The sequence below is a fragment of the Pyrus communis genome, chromosome 9, assembly GCF_041283825.1.
Source record: "Pyrus communis isolate YQ-2024b chromosome 9, ASM4128382v1, whole genome shotgun sequence".
NCBI lineage: Eukaryota > Viridiplantae > Streptophyta > Magnoliopsida > Rosales > Rosaceae > Pyrus > Pyrus communis.
In genome coordinates this window covers 1,953,632-1,972,682 of record NC_142573.1, presented here as the reverse complement: position 1 = coordinate 1,972,682, position 19,051 = coordinate 1,953,632, and the positions used below count along the sequence as shown (strand labels likewise).

General features: G+C 36.3%; 2 protein-coding genes across 6 annotated transcripts; both read left to right on the top strand.

The window, feature by feature from the left end:
- Positions 1–3,996: 3,996 nt before the first annotated feature.
- On the top strand, positions 3,997–6,090 carry LOC148694007 (paired amphipathic helix protein Sin3-like 2). Its single transcript, XM_088700578.1, has 4 exons — positions 3,997–4,134; positions 4,282–4,446; positions 4,592–4,781; positions 5,542–6,090. Exons 1-4 carry the CDS (start codon positions 4,115–4,117, stop codon positions 5,710–5,712), a joined length of 546 nt encoding a protein of 181 aa, XP_088556704.1. The 5' UTR covers positions 3,997–4,114; the 3' UTR covers positions 5,713–6,090.
- Positions 6,091–9,197: 3,107 nt separating this feature from the next.
- LOC137738929 (paired amphipathic helix protein Sin3-like 2) lies at positions 9,198–17,968 on the top strand. Of its 5 annotated transcripts, none has more exons than XM_068478395.2 (24): positions 9,198–9,560; positions 9,666–9,741; positions 10,462–10,668; positions 10,761–10,941; positions 11,024–11,122; positions 11,245–11,418; positions 11,507–11,801; positions 12,396–12,532; positions 12,729–12,804; positions 12,889–12,918; positions 13,118–13,317; positions 13,400–13,554; positions 13,738–13,865; positions 13,975–14,229; positions 14,332–15,003; positions 15,123–15,214; positions 15,310–15,930; positions 16,015–16,115; positions 16,218–16,356; positions 16,457–16,609; positions 16,711–16,874; positions 17,154–17,265; positions 17,437–17,608; positions 17,709–17,968. In XM_068478395.2, exons 2-23 carry the CDS (start codon positions 9,668–9,670, stop codon positions 17,569–17,571), a joined length of 4,200 nt encoding a protein of 1,399 aa, XP_068334496.2. In that variant the 5' UTR covers positions 9,198–9,560; positions 9,666–9,667; the 3' UTR covers positions 17,572–17,608; positions 17,709–17,968. The 5 variants fall into 5 exon arrangements, 3 of the variants coding, with proteins under 3 accessions (XP_068334496.2, XP_088555780.1, XP_088555781.1); XR_015966328.1 differs by having other exon boundaries at positions 9,203–9,560; positions 17,154–17,278; XR_015966327.1 differs by having other exon boundaries at positions 9,203–9,560; positions 16,457–16,633; positions 17,154–17,278.
- Positions 17,969–19,051: the final 1,083 nt, after the last annotated feature.

The following is a 19,051-nucleotide window of genomic DNA, read 5'->3' as shown; positions in this document are numbered from 1 at the left end:
TGATCTTTTTCAATTCATTAGATCTAACGGTCGGAAATTGAGAGAGGCATGTGAGAAGTACGAGGGTGTGTGTGAATAACACTATCCTAAAAGAATGTCTAGCATGTATTTTAGGTTCAATGTTTAGATTTTTTTTCGAATGTTTAGCATGTATTAAAGTCTCGGTAAATTTTCAAGGCTCCTAAACCACTTTCCTGTGGCCTCTTTTACTTCAGCCCAACTCCCTGAAAATAATGTTCGACTTGCAAGTACTGAGCATATAGCTAGCATTCATTTTGAGCCATGACCAAACTCTTCTTTTGTATGATTAGGCCTGGTAGTGGTAGTAACTGGTGAAACGGCCAAGTGGACCTTGCTTCTCTTATGATTTTTGTTACCCTATTTTTTTAGAGAATTGTTATTAGCATTAAAAAATTTTCATTTTACACTTCTTACAAGTGTATTTTTTTTCTTTTAATTATAAAAAATTTAGAGTGTCAAATCAAAACAATTCCCTTTTTTTAATATAAGAAGCTTGCGCTGGTGGTTGGGCGGACGACTAACATTAATAATCCGACCTAGAACTTAGTCTAGCTAGCCTTTAACCACTGTTTATACTCAAGTTGGCATATGAGATTGAAAGAAACAGAATGTCTTTGTCAACCAAATGAGGATAAATCCAACTGCCAAGAAAAACAACCAATTGACATGGGAGATTCCTTTTGAGGCTTCTGATAGTAATAAAAATTAATAGAAAACACTTTAAAATGTTTATAACCCTCAATTGCCAACGGACAGTTCTTTTTTTTCAAAACAAAAATAAACTACAGTACTAAATAAGCTAATCATACGCCAGAGATATAAGTTTAGCAAAAATGTATAGCCATTCTACCATAAATAATCAATGGTTTTTGGGGGGGGGGGGGGGGGGGTGGGGAAGTTGTACATGACTTGGATCAACGAAGGCCACAATAATGCATATATACTAGTTAGGTTGAAGGAAAATAATTTTAGAATTTTGCTAGAGTTTAGTTGAAATTGACAATGAAAATAATACGATCAATCGCCTTTTTAACTATTGTTCAAAGAGGTGTGATATTCACACACCTTATTTTACTTATCACACACCTTTTTAATTTTCGACCGTCGGATCGGATGAATTGAATAAGATTGAAGGGTATAAATTAATAAGAGGTGTGTGAGAAAAGGGGTGTGTGGTGGTGTTGACCCTAAAAATTACAAAACCTACGTGGCGCGCAGGCCGAGTAATTAATAAGCTAACTACGTCCTTCGGTCGAATGCGGGGCGTGCCAACTCGTCGGCCGAGCTCGGCCGAGGAGTAAAATTTGTTGATGTTGCGTTGAGCGCGTCGGTGACTTCTTTATCTTGCGATTGCGGCCGAGGAAGGAACAAATCTCGGCCTTTGGATTCTCGAGCCTGAAGACAAGGCTGCTAGTTCTACGAAGTTCAATATCAAATTCGGCTTTTATGGTGCCGAATGTAGTAACCTGGTAACACCTCACTTCGCCGAGAAGGCTAATGTGATGACCTCTGCCAATAAGGATTTGAAAATCCTTCTCGACCGAGACTTGGATAGATAATCGGTCGGCCTCGACGCAGTGCTGTTTATCCAAACTGAAGGTGCTTCGGGAACGGCTGATTCTACGGCAACAGTGCTGTTTATCCAAACTGAAGATGTTCGCCGGTTGCCTTCACAGTGCTGTTTATCCAAACTGAAGATGTGTCGGCGGAAAAAGAAAATAAAAAATCTCAAGATGTTTGAGAGGTTTTGCGCAGGGCAGTTGGGTGTTGAATTCGGGGTCTTTTGAATGGTGTTCGCAGGCTTGTATTTATAGAAGCAGATGTGTGGTGCGGCTTCACTTGTGTAGAATTTGATTTTAATTCAAACTCATCAGCTAGAGTCTAGGTTAAAGACTTCTCAAGGTAAGCAACAACCTATCTTTTAGATATCATTTATCTTTAAACGATCCGCTGGATATAGCCAATATTAGGCTTAGATAATCCAATATATATTAAGAGATAATATTATGATTAAAACCACAATATTATTCCTTAATAATAATTGAAAATTATCTCAACCACTTTATCATCCAACGGTCTAGAACTTTACTCATCTAACGGCCTTGATTGTATGGGCCGATAGCGTAAATTTAGGTCCAAACAGGTGGATAACACACCCCTTGTTCAACTTGTGTCTCATAGTGATCAACGGTCAAGAATCATCTATACACGCAATTGAGTGCACCCTAGCTCAATCAGCAAGCTTAATTCTTACGTACTATTGTGAAATTGTTGGAACCCCCTGTTTGTCCGACATCGGCTAGGGGAAGGAAAGCAAAGCAATTTAAATAGAATTATCCCACTTCAACTAACATCAAGTTTTTTTGTGATAAAACCTCACACCTAAGGATTGTGCAGGTGGTTAAGTGGGGACAATATCAGTATTGTTGGAGTGGACCATCGGCCCGTTTTTTTGGAAAAATTTCCACAGAAATCTCATTTATTTTTTGGATGAGTTTGTGTCTTGTCTAATTGTGTATTGAAATGGAGATTGAATGCAACAATTACAGGTAGCAATGATGTCGTGCTATATTGGGAGTGTAATTGTGTTAACTTTGATTTAGGGAGGAATTTGAGACTTTTGATTTTTCAGTCATTTCATTCTGATGACCTTTTCGTGATACCGTGAGCACCTGTTGTCAACTCCTCAGTGGTCCAAAGAAGTAGAATTTTCTCATTAATTTTGGAAGAGAGAGAATCATACTCCATCTAAAGGGTGCTCTGCTCTACATAAGCAGGGCATACAGTACAACGAGCCATTTCTCAATGACAAACCTCTACCACTAATTTGTACGACTTATCGTTTTGATTTTTGCTAATTATTATCTCACACTTTCCCAATATTCTCATTTGTCAACGAGGGAAAGACTGTTATCAAACATTTTGCTCAATTCTGAACCCTCAAAAGTTGGGTAGAGTTTGATAGTTATTTGCATCTAACAAGTAATATGTGTAGCAATATCAATCAACATTTACTACATGTTTCGCTTCAAACTTTGTATGTGGTAGTAATTAATGGGTTCAAACCTTTCATGATGTTTTTTTGTTTAGTTAAGTTTACGGGAGCAAATGTTTAGCAAGTATTTCATACATGTTGTCTCTTGTACCAATAAAAAGAAAAAAGAGTTGTCAATGAGGAATGGATTTATGGTTATTTCAGAATGCTGACAAAACATATGCATCCAAAGTGCCAATTCTTTGGGGAGCTGTGTTAAGGTCCAAGGAGCCTTCTCCAGAGAGATCTTTGTCCGAACACCCACCAACGCTTGACCAAATGCCAATTTGTATGCTCAACTGTCCATAAATTTTGTGCACTACATGTGCTATTCTTATTAACCCCACATTTTATTTCTTAGATTAGCCATTGATATCTTTCATGGCGGACAATATTACTAGATTTGATCTTCCTATTCAAAACACTCATATGTGGGATCACTCCTTGCCTTCCAAGGCTGGAATGCTTTCCTTTTTTATTGTACTCCAGTGGTACTCGTTTTTTCCCTAGCAAAAAAGAAAAATGTACCGAACTCCTCATCTATAAAAATTTAGTCAAAAAAAAAAAATCTATAAAAATTAAACATGATTGTCATTTACAAATCAAGAGGAATTGACATTCAATTCTAATTTATTTGGCTATTTTAGGAGAATTATAAAGTCGTTGATATTATCCAAACTGGCCCATTGTGGTCCAAATTATAGAAAGGTTAATGCTAGCGAGACCAAAATTTTAAACCAAATTTGTAAACTAAATGATGTGTCACTAATAAGAAATAAGTACGTTAATTAACACTTAAATAATAATTTAATCATCAACAACTACATCATTTGATTTGAAAGTTTGGTTTAAAAATTTATCCTAAAAATCGAAAATACAAGCGGTCATATCCACAAAACCACCAAGAATTTGTTTTTAACACAAAACCCTAAAATATCAGCGTCCCCATTTGTCACTGTCAGCGATCAAAACCCTAACCACTTTCCCGCTCTTCCGTGAGATCTGTTCACAAATTCTGCTTATTTTCTCGAGAAAGTCCTTAAAATTTCTGTTTGGCGGATGGCTAATGGTTTTGAAAGGTGAATTTAAGAGCTTTATGAATTTTGTCAAGTATATCTGTCGTTCTTCCAACTTTTTTTTTTGGATTATATAAATTTTTTTATCTTAGATAATTATATTATCAAATTTACGAATTTCTTTTGTTCTTCTCTGGATTTGGACCACAGCAATGGGCGATCCCGATTACCTGGCGGCGGAGGAGGCGGTGATTCTCAGAAATTGACAACCGCCGATGCTCTTTTGTTTCTCAAACAGGTGAAGGATGCCTTTTATGACAAAGAAGAAAATTATGAGAAATTTCTCGAGATCATGAAAGATTTCAAGGCTAAAAGGTAAGTTCAGATTTCCAATTTCCAGTCTCAAATTAAAACTAAAATTATTTTTTATTTTTCTGTTGTAAATTATGATGGATGGGTTGTTGGTGGTGTTACATCCGCAGTTGGATTAATTTTCTTGTTCTCGTTCTCCTGAACTCAGGGCTGTCACAGAAGATGTGGTTGCACGAGTGAAGGAATTATTCAAAGGGCATAAGGATTTAATTTTGGGATTTAATCCCTTCTTACCGGAGGGTTATCAGATAACCGCGGATGATGACGAAGGTGCAACTTCGCTGAAACAGACTGTTGATGAAGATGAAGAAGCTGCTGACTCTATAAACTTGACAAACGTGAGTGAGTACATATATATTTTTTAAATCAAAGCGTGTGTCTTAATTTGTTAGCATTCCCTAGTACATTGAATGACTTAGTTCAATTATTCATTGACAGTTAAATATATATAGTCGTTGAATGTCATTACAACATATATGATCGTTAATTGGTGATTATATTACATGAATATATTGTTTTTGGTTTCTGATATTTGATTTGAATTGTTGATTTAAACTTTTATTTTAGCTTTTGAATTTTGCCAAAATGATTACTATTTGCAAGTATGCCAAGTGTATTCTGTCAGAATATCTAGCAACATAAAATGCTTATGTTGTCAAAGTTGTGGATATGATCGCTGCTCATGAGTAACTGTTGCGTGGTATTAGAAAACAGCTACATGAGTTGGTCCCCGTGTTATGAGTGGATACTTATAGATACTAACCCTGAAAGTCGCAAATATCAATCCGTAACACATGGACTTGTTAAATCACCTGGCCGTATTCCCGTTGGTAATTTTTCATTGATCAAGATAATTTTTGTTTCAATTCGGATTCCGACAACATAAGCAGTCTGGCGAAAAATCATTACTCGTGAAAATGTGAATTCCAAAATCAAAACTCTAGATTTCAAAATTATCAATTCAGGAAAAATAAAGAAAGTCTTCTCTATGAGAAGTTTTGAACTTTTGAGATTATTATCATGATTTCCTCATTGCAATAAGTATAAAAATATTGTTATTATTTTTATCATAATCTGCTGTTGATCTTTGACTTTCAGGAGGACAACGGGGAGTGCAGTATCTGCTTGGGGAGACTGAGTGCTGGGTACATTTCACTGGATTGCTCCCACCGCTTCCATGCTAAATGTTTTAGGACCTGGTGGAGCAATAACCCGACGTGCCCATATTGCAGACTTCGGGTCAACGAGAATGGAGAGAAGGATGCCTAGTAGGACCGAGCCTGGGTGGAGCAGCTGGAAGATGGAATAACGAGAACCTGTTGCGAGCAGATAAACCACATGATTAGATAACGGGAGTTGTTATTGACATTTCAGAAAAGTCGTAGGCACTCCTCCTTAGGGAGAAGTTGCACTTGCTAGAGTGAGTGATGACGTTTTTGAAGTGCCATTGACGGCTCCCGAAGATACACAAAAGTACATTGGTTGTTTTCATAATTAATAAGAATCGATCGAGGTCAATTAGAAGTTTCGATGTCTTAAGAACTAGAGCAATAAAGTGCACAGGTCGAACGTTTACTGAAGAAGATGATGTCCCCGCAGTTGGAGCGCGGGAACATTTGTGTTCTTAAATCTTAATTTTCTTGTTTACCCAATTCTCTAATTTTTGCTTTTAGTTGAATGTGGTCAAAAACACAAAACCAAAAATCCTTGATTGACATTGAAAGTTTTCATAATATTTTTCTAAGGTTGTTTGATAACCATTTCGTTTTTAATTTTGGTTTTACATTTTTGTTTTATAAAAAACAAAACAAAAGGCATGTTTGGTAACTATTTTGAGTTTTCAGTTCAAGGAAAACTAAAAATAAAAAATGATAAAATTAAATTTTGAAGTTTTCAAAATTTGACTTTATATTTTTTGTTTCTGTTATGATTTTTTATTATTGGAACTAGGTAAACTTGAATCACCATAAGATAGGAGGGAGCCTTTCCACCCACTAGACCTGGCATTTTAGACTCAATTCATTATTCCAAAGCATTTGATTTTGGGTGAATGTTTAACAGATCGGATTGTTAACGGATGAATCCGTTAATTAACAAGTCATTTTGAATTTACCTGCGAAATCCATTAGCACCGATTAATTTTAACAGAACAAATCACTTCACTTCACTTATGGCAAATAGTTTCTTTTTTTCAAACAAAGTTGAATGCTCGAGGAAAAAGTTGAGAAGAAGAGAACAGATAAGCTTATCCACAGTCCTTTTCCAGTTTCTAGTTATGGATGAGCCTTTATCTTAAAATTTTATTCTCTTAAAATAAAACAAAAATAACTAGTAATATTCATCTAAGAAAATGTCCTCATCTTTTCTTTTTATTTGCCTTTTGTAGCAACTGAATCTAAAATCGACTTTTTCACTATACTCAAACTCATATCAATTCCCCTAAATTTTTAATTAAAGATCTTCCATTTTTTTAGTGATCGTAAGCGATTTAGTTTCTTTGGAGATGGATTCGTGACACCGGTTTTTTTCTAATAATTTTTGACATGTTTTTGTGGAGCTCGTAACGTCTTTTAACGATATGAAGATCTATCTTTTAGGCATTCTCTCAAAGATCATATCTTTAAAAAAATCATCCAAGTTTGAAACCATATGACCATTGAATTAAGAATTTTCTTTGTAGAACCGTATTTGTTTATTTTCTTCACTACAAATAGACGTTAATGACTTTGGATTTGTCTAATTTATTGCGACGAAGATTTATGAATAATGTTCTAAAAGACAGAAGGTTCAGATCGTTGAAGTACATTACGAAGTAGGCACTACAAAAACTTGTGTTAAAAGTTATGCAAAAAAAAAATGGTGTCACATATATGTTATGATTTCTTTTGTCTAACAAGATGATATATATTATAAACAACTCTAGTTCATTAGAAGGAATTTTAAACTTGAGTAAATAAATCGACACATTGTCATTACTAACTGACTTAACCTAAATCAGCTTAATACTTTTCTTTATAGTTACTCCTCGTAGACCCTACGCTTTAAAAGATGTTAGGAATGATCCAAGTTATCAAACTATATTTTAATCTTCCACTCTTTGCCATTGTTTTTCCTTTCTCTCCTTTGCCACTATTTTCTGGCCCTGCCTTTTTGCATATCTTATATTTACTTTTGTGCATGGAGTTGATTGTACCACCACATTACCGCTTCGAGGAGGAAGGCACCAGGTTTGTGTACTTGCGTGGATTGGCAGTTTTGAAGCCTAACTCCACTTGAAAAAATTAAGAAATGTTTTAATGTGCCGCTGGAAATACTGTTAAGTACAATAAGTGTTATAATACAGATGATTGAAATTTTTTTTAAGTATTTAACCACTTGTATTATAATACTTGATTTATAAAAATTATGTACCCGACATACTGAAAAATCTATTCAAATAACTTGTGCGGTTGCAGGTTTAAGAATCCCAACTGTCACAAGGGGCAGCCTCTCTACAAAACAAACAAAACAAGCAACATACAAAGGAAAAATTGAACAAAAGCTTGAAGTTGGAGACAGGACCACATTTCGGCCCAACTCACCTTTCGCCATTTTGAGCAAAATTGTAGGCGTGCTTTTGAGTCTAGGGTTTTAAACTAAAATAATGAATGATAAAATGTCAATTCATTCATGATATTTAAATTTATAACTTCTCACTTACAAGTAAGAAAAAATATTATTAAATTGTAGTATTAAATTTCAATGATACATATAATTTTAAAATTTGACACATCATCATTATCTAGAGAACGAGAGCAATTTCTAGTCATATATACAAAAGTCCAATACGTAAATATGTTGAATTAAACCAGAGACTTGGTTAAATCAAATTTAAAATCCATAATTATAGCAACCGTTTTTTAAGTTACAATAAAATCCAATGTTGTAATATGACAGTTACGCTCCACTAACCAGCGTTTTGATGTCTCACTTTAAACTACTAATCATTAAGTTCGTCAAGATGACATAGTTGTTTTGTGGTATTGACGAAGTATTTTAAGTTACTTAATGATGTGGAACAAAATGACACATCAAACATCATTCTTGTGGGAAAGCTAGGTCAATACAACTTTAGAGCAATATCAGATTCGGCTATAGTTCCAAGAGCGTGGCATTATTCTAACCTCTTTTTTTTTTTTTCAAAAATTTGAGTACTAAAGAAGGGCAACATTCTTTGAAAAAAACATGGGAAAAAAGTAGGCCAAACATACTTTACATGTACTTTCATGACAGTTAATCATGGGCTGAAATTGTCCAAAACCCGGCCCATAATTTGGTCAGAAAAAACAAATAACGAAATCGGTGACTTTATTTAGAGTAAATCAATTTTTAGTGCAAACCGTGATACTAATTGAGCACGTTAATTAATATTTAATATTCAAAATCATGTTATATGATTTAAATTGATTGTCTCATTAGAATTATCCATTTATTTAAGAAGAGATATATGACTCGTTTGAAAACATTTTTAAATGACTAAAAATGAGTTTAAGTTATAAAATCACTCGACGTGTTTCTTGCAATAAGCACTTGAAGTGATTCTTACTGAAAACACTTCAATTGTTTTTATATAGAACACTTCAGAATTCACTTGCAAATTAACCATAAATTAGTTTCGAAAATACTTTCATTAAAAACGTTCTCACTAGTTTAAAAGCACTACCGAACAAGCCAGTTGTTTTTTTTTTCTTTTTTAATTTTGGCAAGTGGAGGCCGAGGCTCGGATGGGAAGAGAAAAGAGAGAGATGAGCTATATTTCAATACAAAACCCCAAAAACGCAAAAGCCATTCCGTTCCTCTTCGCATTTTCGAATTCTCTCTCTTTTCTCTCTTTCTCTCCGATTATTTTACTTGCCATTTCCACGTTTTTTCTTCTCCTCCAAAACTACAAAACCTAAAATCTCTCCCTTCTCGTCTCTTCTCTCACAAAATTCACTTCCTAACGTAACACAAGAAGCAGCAGAAAGCAGAAGACAATCACAGATATCTCCAAAGCCATTCTCTCTCCTTTCTTTTGGTCTAATTTTCTCTCTTTCTCTCTCTTCCTCTGTGCGCGATCAAAGATCTGTTGCAGAATAGTAAGTCTTCGACGATTGCTTTCGGCAAATGGCTGTTTTTTTTTTTTTTTTTTTTTTTTTTTTGTGTTCAATTTTCTGATTTGCGATTTTTGGTTTTTTTGGCAGGGATGAAGAGAGTAAGAGATGATGTGTGCGTCGGCCCTCAAGTGAAGCGGCCCCCCTGTTCGTCTCGCGGGGACTCGTAAGTTCCATGATTTGTTCATCACTCTTCAATTGCATGATTTGCTTTATGTTTTGTTTGGTTTGTGAGGATTTAATTTTTCCCATGTCAGTGTATCGGTGCGCGATTTGGTTCTGTTGCCCTTGTTTGTGAATATTGGTGTAATTTGATCGTTGTGTTGTCGAATTGCGTACTTTTTAACCTGCAGTGGATTGGATTGGTCCTTTTTTATCGTGAAATTTGTTCAATTTGTTTAGGGTTTGTTGTTTATTAGAGTTGAACTGAGTAGTAGTTTGGGTTTTAGTGTAAAGTCGAGAGCTTTCTGAAAATTCTGTTAGGTATGCTGTTTTCAGCAGATATGATTTCGGTTTTTAGACGTAAAGTCAAGAGCTTTCTGAAAATTTTGTTAGGTATGTTGTTTTCAGCAGATATGTTTAGGAAGATTAAATCTGCTGATGAATATTAATATAGTTTTATGTTTGGGGCTTAGATCAATGCAGTAGACAGAATGTTGACGGAAATAGTACCTGAGAATGATGATTATCTTTGTTTTCTGGAAGTATGTTCCATTTTTTCTGTTGTAGCTGACTAGATTTAGAAAACAACTATCAGGGGAAGTAGGAAGGAGTTGTATGTATTGAGTAATTATTCTTTTGTTTATGATGTTTCATGAATTTGACAGTATTTATTTTATAGTTATATGTTGAGTTTGATGATCATTTTTTGGATGTGGGGCAATAGGCAATCCCAGATACCGGGGGGAGGAGGTGGAGGAGGGGGCGTTGGAGTAGGTGGAGCTGGGCCCATTGGAGGAGGAGGAGGTGCTTCACAGAAATTGACCACCAATGACGCTCTAACCTATCTCAAAGAGGTGAAGGACATGTTTTTAGACCAAAAAGAAAAATACGATACGTTTCTTGAGGTCATGAAAGATTTCAAGGCCCAAAGGTATCAATGTGCTCATTATCATTCTTTTTTCTATCGTAATACATTCCTAGTTGATTCCTCAGCTACTGGATTCCTGTTTTTGTCTTTTTCAGAACTGACACAGCAGGTGTCATTGCAAGAGTAAAGGAATTATTTAAAGGGCATAACAACTTAATTTTGGGCTTTAATACCTTCTTGCCGAAGGGTTATGAGATAACCCTCGATGAAGATGAGACTCCACCAAAAAAGACAGTTGAGTTTGAGGAAGCTATCAGTTTTGTAAACAAGATAAAGGTGAATATGTTTAATTTTATTCTAATGGCAAGTGTAAACATTTATTATTTTCTGTTTGATTGATGGATTTATGCCCCCACAGAAACGTTTCCAAAATGATGATCATGTCTATAAATCATTCCTAGACATATTGAACATGTATCGAAAGGAGCACAAGGATATAAATGAGGTTTACAGTGAGGTAAGTATACACAATTTTCACTTTTGGCGTTTGATGTTGAATTGTTTTCTGTTACACGGTATTTCTATTTACCTGAGAAAATATTCCTCCCTATGTTCTTAGTAATTTAAATTAATTTACAGGTTGCCGCTCTTTTTGATGAGCATCCCGATTTGCTTGATGAGTTCACCAGATTTTTACCAGATGCGTCAGCAGCTGCTTCAGCACATCAAGCTCAATACGGCCGCAATTCATTTCCACGTTTCAATGAGCGAAGCTCTGCTACACCCACATTTCGGCCAATGCATATGGAGAAGGTAATTGCAAAATTCTCTTTCTATTATATTTTTGACATTTTCTTGTTTAGTTAGTGATTTGTAATGGGGGGCCGGCTTCTTTTCACAGCAACGTAGGAGGGATAGGATCATGACATCCCATGCTGATCGTGATCTTGGTGTTGATTGTCCTGAGCTAGACGATGACAAAGGAACGGTGAAAGTTCAGAAGGAGCATAGAAAGCGTAGTGAAAAGGAGAATAGGGATAGAAGAAATCGGGATGATGATGATAGAGAATTAGAGAATGATAACAGTGTCTACAAATTGCAGCGTTTTCCTGACAAAAGAAAATCCACCAGGAAGGTTGAAGGTTTTGGTTTGACTGCTAACTTTGCTCCTTATGATGACAAGGACTCCTTAAAGAGTGAGTTTATGATGAAACTGTTTCAGTTATATACATTCATGGTCCTTTCTTAAATGTGTTGCATCTAGGTAGTGTGGTTTTATTCTCTGGTTTGTAGATGGAATAAGGAGTTGTAATTTGTTTTGAAATGGCAATATGTGTGTTTCTCATGATAATAGCCATCATAAATGTTAGTCTTCACTGCCATAAAATTATGAAATAAATTGTTGGTTTGTCAACATTGATACGATTTTAGGTTATGGAACTAACAAAAATGCACATCGTTTGATTAGTTTTAGTATAAGTGTAAAATTCTACCTGGAGAAAGAGACGTGATTTCTGGTAGTTGGTCTGAAAGTCTGCCATTAGAGATGTGTTAATTGAATATTCTTTTAACCCACAATGCGCCTTGTAATGTTTCCCTGTTCAATATTAAGAAAACCTGAATTTTTTTTATCACAGTACTTGATTTTGAAATCCTTGGGAAATGGATGCAGCTTATTTTGCTTACATTCATCATTCTTTGGAACATAATTGTTGTTTTTTAAAGTTCTATAGTTTCAGTTCTCGTGTTATTACGTCAGTGTTGCTTATGGTCTCTCATTTTTATGTTAGGCATGTACAGCCAGGGATTCGTTTTCTGTGAGAAGGTGAAGGAGAGGTTGTGTAGTCAAGATGACTACCAGGCATTTTTGAAGTTGCTTAACATTTATAGCAACGGAATAATTAAAAGGAATGATCTGCAAGGTTTGGTACGTATTACTCCATGTTCAGCAGTTAATCAACACTTCTAAAGTCAAGCATTTTGTGCTCTCTCTTTGAGCTAGGGGAAACTGGACGAAGGACACTTCATGATAACCACATATTTATCTTTCTATTCAATAAACTTTCTTAAAAAATGCTATTGCCTCTAGTTTGACTTTTTCCAGTAAACTTTACCCATCTCAGGTGACTGATTTATTGGGAAAGTATTCAGATCTTATGGAGGAGTTTAATGATTTTTTGGAGCGTTGTGAGAATATAGGTAACTTAAATGCCATCAATTTTGAGCTGCTTTCTTGTGGTTGCTTTTCTTTTAGATTGTATCTGATGGGATTTATTCTTGCAGATGGGTTCCTTGCTGGTGTTATGAGTAGAAGTATGTATATTAGTCTTCCATTGGTCTTTTTTTTTCATAAGACACTAAGTGATCTGTTTCTGTACTATCTGCGTTTGGAAGAATAATTATTCTTCTTTTGCATGGCATAATTTGAGCTATCATGTGATTTCTCATTTCTTTGGAATTTTTGCTTGCTTCTGTAATTTGAGAATCCTGATTGGTAACTTGTTGACTGCAGAATCTCTGAGCAGTGATGGTCCTGTTCCTTTTTCTAGACCGGTGAAGGTAGAGGACAAAGATAAAGAGCCAAAGCGTGAAATGGAGGGAGCCAAAGAAAAGGAAAGATACAGGGAGAAGTATTGGGCAAAATCTATTCAAGAGCTTGATCTCTCTAACTGTGAACGTTGTACTCCAAGCTATCGGCTTCTGCCTGAAGACGTACGGGTTAACATTATGTACTTAATATAGGACTATGTAACATATTCTGATGCTCAACTTATTGTTGCTTGTCCCTTTGCAGTATCCAATACCTTCAGCAAGCCAGAGATCAGAACTTGGTGCTCAGGTTTTGAATGACCATTGGGTCTCTGTGACTTCAGGAAGTGAAGATTACTCTTTTAAACATATGCGCAGAAATCAGTATGAAGAAAGTCTGTTCAGATGCGAGGATGATAGGTAATGTTTGGTACAAGGCTGTTGATTTTACTTTTGGTATGGAAGTGAGCTTGCATGATCGTATGGATGGATAGAGGTCCTAGTAGGTTCTGTAGATCACTATTGATGTAATATCATTTCCTTTACAGTACATGCTAGTTCATTATTGTAAACTTATGTTGGCTTTCATTTTGGAAAGTTTAGGTTTGAGTTGGATATGTTGTTAGAGTCGGTGAGCTCAACTGCTAAGCGAGCGGAGGAACTCTTGAACAGCATTAATGAAAATAAGAACAGCATGGAAACTTCAATCCGTATTGAAGACCACTTCACTGGTTGGTATCTATTAACTGATTGAGAAGCAATTAAATGTCAGGTATCTTTTCTGGTATTTGAGCTCCTTTAACTGCATTGACCTTTTTCATTTGATTAATTTTATTGCAGCATTAAACTTAAGGTGCATTGAACGTTTATATGGTGACCATGGTCTTGATGTGGTGGACATACTGCGGAAAAATCCAACTCTGGCTTTGCCTGTTGTATTAACTCGCCTGAAGCAGAAACAAGAAGAATGGACAAGGTGTAGATCCGATTTTAACAAGGTCTGGGCTGATATATATGCCAAAAACCATTACAAATCACTTGATCACCGGAGCTTCTATTTCAAACAACAAGATTCAAAGAACTTGAGTAGCAAATGTAAGTTTTTAATTTGACGATTAGTTTCCTTGAGCACTTCTCTCTCTGTGGGTTTTTACTAACTGTTCCTCCGTGCTGATTCTGACTCCTATTGATTTACAGCTTTGGTGGCCGAGATCAAGGAATTGAAAGAGAAAAAGCAGATAGAGGATGATATCCTTCTGGCCGTTGCTGCTGGAAACAGGCAATCTATAGTTCCACATATGGAGTTTGAATACTTAGATATCAGCTTACATGAAGACTTGTATAAACTTGTCCAATATTCATGTGAAGAGGTTTTCTCAACAAAAGAACAATTAAATAAGGCTATGAGACTTTACACTACCTTTTTGGAGCCAATGCTGGGTGTTTCTTCTCGGCCCAATGATTCAGAGGATGATGAAGATGTTGACAAAAGTAGGAATCGGGCTAAGAATTGTACTGTGTCAAGCATAGGAGAAAGCGATGGAAGTCCTGGTGGTGATTCTGCCACATTGAATTTTAAGCAGCCCAAATCTGTGTGTAATGAAGAAGAAAATGCTTTAGCAGAAGTGGAAAGTTTGGCTAACGGGGATAGCTCAGCTAAAGAAGATGGAAGTCGTGATGCAGATCTTGTCTGTAGGAAAGATTCTATATCTGAGAAAATTCAACTAGAAAAAGACCAGAAGAATATGGATGTCCATAAGAAAAGGTATCTGGTCACCGGCATGGACAATGCGTGGCCGTCCAGTCAACCATCACATCCAACTGGAGCAGATAATAATCATGGTAGAACGAGCTTGGAAGTGTTATCAGGTCTGTTTTTCTGAATTTGATTTTCTTTATTGTAATGGCATCTTATTCGATGTTATGATTTATTTTACTTTCCAGAGTTATAATAATGCTAGAATACTGTGAATTTTTTTTAATTGAAGGGTGTGCTGCAACCACGTCAAGGCCTGGTGCTTCTATTAGTGGCAATGACCATTTACAGAAAGGAAATGCTGATGCTGTTCTGTTGTCAGAGGTGAATATTGTCATCTGTGATGGCTTTTGTTTTTAATTTATTTATTTCACCTTATGGTTTTGGCAATGCTACTGATTTACTGTTTGGTGCTTCAGGGTGTCGATAATGCAAAACCTGCTTTAATTGCTAATGGAGTGTTTCCAGAAAGCACTAAAGTTAACAGTCGTCATGAAGAGTCTGTTGGGCCCTCCAAAATTGAAAAGGAAGAGGGGGAATTATCACCAATTGCTGACTTTGGGGAGGATAACTTTGTTGTCTCTGGAGATGCTGGGGTGCAAGCTATGCCTAAGGAAAACCGCAGTGTTGAAAGCAGACCGTTTCAGTCTGGGAATGGGGAAGACATTAGTTGTCAGGAAGCTGGAGAAAATGATGCAGATGCAGATGATGAAAATAGTGAAAATGTTTCCGAGGCTGGTGAAGATGTCTCTGGCAGTGAGACAGCTGGTGATGAATGTTCCAGAGAAGAGCAAGGCGATGATGAAGATGCTGAACCGGATGACATTGATGGTAAGGCTGAGAGTGAAGGTGAGGCTGAAGGGATGGTGGATGGGCACCATGTTGGAGGAGATGGAATGTCTTTGCAATTGTCAGAACGTTTTCTTTTGTCTGTGAAACCTCTTGCGAAGCATGTACCAGGTTCTTTACTTGAAGAAAGGAAAGACTCTCGCGTTTTCTATGGGAATGATAATTTCTATGTGCTTTGTAGGCTTCATCAAGTAAGAGACATTTTCTTTCATTTTTGGAAGTTAGTTTGTCTTTTATTTACAACTGGATATAAGCTTGACTTATTTGATTTGCAGATTCTATACGAAAGGATTTTATCTGCAAAAACAAGTTCCACAGGTGCAGAAATGAAATGGAGAACTTCAAAGGATGGCAGTTCTTCGGATCTGTATGCCAGGTATTTTTCAGGCCATCTTCTCTTTTGTATAGATAATAGATTAGAACTGTGGCAACTGTTCAAAGCAATTTTAATCATATAATTTATTCATCTATCATGCAGATTTTTGAGTGCTCTATACAATTTGCTTGATGGATCTGTTGATAATGCAAAATTTGAGGATGAATGCCGAGCTATTATTGGAAACCAGTCTTATATATTATTCACCTTGGACAAATTAATATATAAATTTGTCAAACAGGTTTGCTTACTGGAAATTATGTACTTAATAAAAAAAAAAAAAAAAATTATGTGTGTTTGCTTTTTGCTGCCAAGGTTCTGATTAGTGGTTATTTATGCAGCTTCAAACTGTTGCAAGTGATGAGACGGACAATAAGCTGCTTCAATTATATGAATATGAAAAGTCCCGGAAAACTGGGAAGTTAATTGATTCTGTTTATCATGAAAATGCACGTGTCCTCATTCATGAGGAGAGTATTTACAGATTGGAATTTGTAAGTTCTTTGACAATTGCCCATGTATTAGACTAAAACCTACCCTTTTGAATATACTTTCTTATTTTATGATTTACTTATTTTTAATTTTCTTTGTGCAGTCCTCTTCACCCTCCCGGGTGTCCATCCAGCTGATGGACAGTGTGAGTGAAAAGCCTGAGGTGTTTGCAGTTTCCATGGAACCTAATTTTGCATCCTATCTGCACAACGAATTTCTGCCGGTTTATCCTGGAAAAAAGGAGCCGCATGGGATTACCCTTCAGAGGTGATAATGCACTCTTCATTAATGTTAAAAGTGCTAGAATTGCTATACTTCTCTGAAGAAACATGATAGACACTGAAATACGGTACCATCTGATGGATTTAGCTTCTTCCTGTGTTTTTTGGCAGGAAAAATTACATGTAAATCCTCTCACATTGTTATGATATGTTAATAATTAGTCATATACAGCAGCTCAGGTTACCTTGTGGTATAGAATGAGCCAAAAATTTCTAGTGTTTTTGTTAGTTAATGGATAACTTGCTGATCCAATCCGTTTTGCAGAAACAAGCGCAAATATGCAGGGCAAGATGAATCCTCTGCCTTTTGCAAGGCCATGGACGGTGTTCAGTTAGTCAATGGTTTGGAGTGCAAGATAGCTTGCAACTCATCCAAGGTATCTTGCCCTCGTATGTATTTCTTATCTTCAGCATCACCATCAGTTTTACCTTCTTTACAATATAAGCACAGCTGGAAGCTGGAGAAATAATAGCCACACGTGCGCACGCGCACACACTTATGCATTTTTTGTGCACGGAGTTTTATTCATCATAGTATCATGTGGCAGATCTCTTACGTTCTTGACACAGAAGATTACTTCTTCCGTATGAGAAGGAAAAGGAGAACATCTGAGGCCCGATCACCATATAGTGATCAGACGAGAGTACAGCGGTTCCACAAATTCTTATCAATCTCATCATAGCTTAGAAGGAAAATCGTTTGACATTGGGAAGCTAAAGGTAGACATGATAAACATTTCGAAAACATATGCCCTTTTTTCGTATCTTCCACTGCCATACAAGTTCTGCGAACGACTGTAAGCCAAGCTTTCTTGAACAGGAGTCATCTACTCGATTTCTGAGACTGGAGAAGGATGATGGCGGGCCTGGTCACGTAGAGCATGTCTCGTTCAGAAGATTGGCCTCCGAGCCATTGTTGTGTATATAAGGTTGGTGTATGATAATTTCGTAGAAAGGTATTTAAGTTATAGTTCTTAATCTTTGTCATAGATAGGATATTTTCTTCCCCACTTCCATAAGCACACTGTGTAAGTGTAACAAATTGATCAAATAGCAGAAAAGCACGCGAGTTTTAACAAATCCCGAGCTTTTTAACTACAAATTTGTGGTTTCATACCAGCATTTTGCAGGCATTACTGCATCAGTATTCTTTTCCACCATAAGATTATGTTTCATAGAACAGATTCATTACTACAAATTTGTGGTTTTATATATGCTGTTCTTACCGAAAGATTTTTGAGTTGGCTATCACCGAAACTATATATGCGCACCCGTGTTTTCGGATCAGTTACATTGGGATGGAAATAAACAGGGTGTGGAAGGAGAAAAGTAATGTGCGGAAATCATTTTCTTTACGCGCGGAAAACAGATGAAAAAAGTTAAAGAAAGATTCAAGACCAGAAAGGAAGAAGTAAAAGCTGAATCTGGGTAACAAAGCTAGAACGGGGCGGGGCCTAGAGAACTGGATTAGCGTGAGAGGGAACTGGATCCGCTCCAGACCTTTGTCTTAGTATTTAGAGCCTAGAAATCAATTTATCTGGCTCGCACAAATTCAATCCAACGGTTTCATTAATTTATTTTCTTGCCTCACCATACAAAATCAACGGCTCTGATTTCTTTTACACACCAATCAGCGGTTCAGATGACTTGTTCTTTAGGCTCCGGATACCAAGGTCCGGAGCAGATTCAATTCCAATGGAAAGTGGGCCGGAGTTAGTTGAATCCGGTAACCGTAGATAATGGATAATGGATAATGGGCCGTCACGTGGTTCTCGTACGTGGAAGTGTAACGGACTCCTCGTTTGGGGATCCACTTTCTGCATGTCGACCTGCTCGCGCCACTTGTGGCTTGAGCTCCGCCAGCAGTAACAAGAATCTGCACCGTTTAATTACTGAAATGCCCTTGGCTCGTTTAAATATCAACAATTAGTTATTTTCTCGTATTTTTGATATTTAAACAAACATCATCTTAATCGTCTGACAGTGTTTGCATTGCAGCCAATTTCGACATAATTGATGTGCTCTTAATAAGATATTAAATTAATCAGACTATGCTGATGTTTTTCTTTTTACGTAAATAGAGAGGTCTCATGTTTGAATCGTTAACTAATAAGTTTAATTTCTAATTATGTAGCTTAAATCCTTTCATCCCTAAAATAAAAA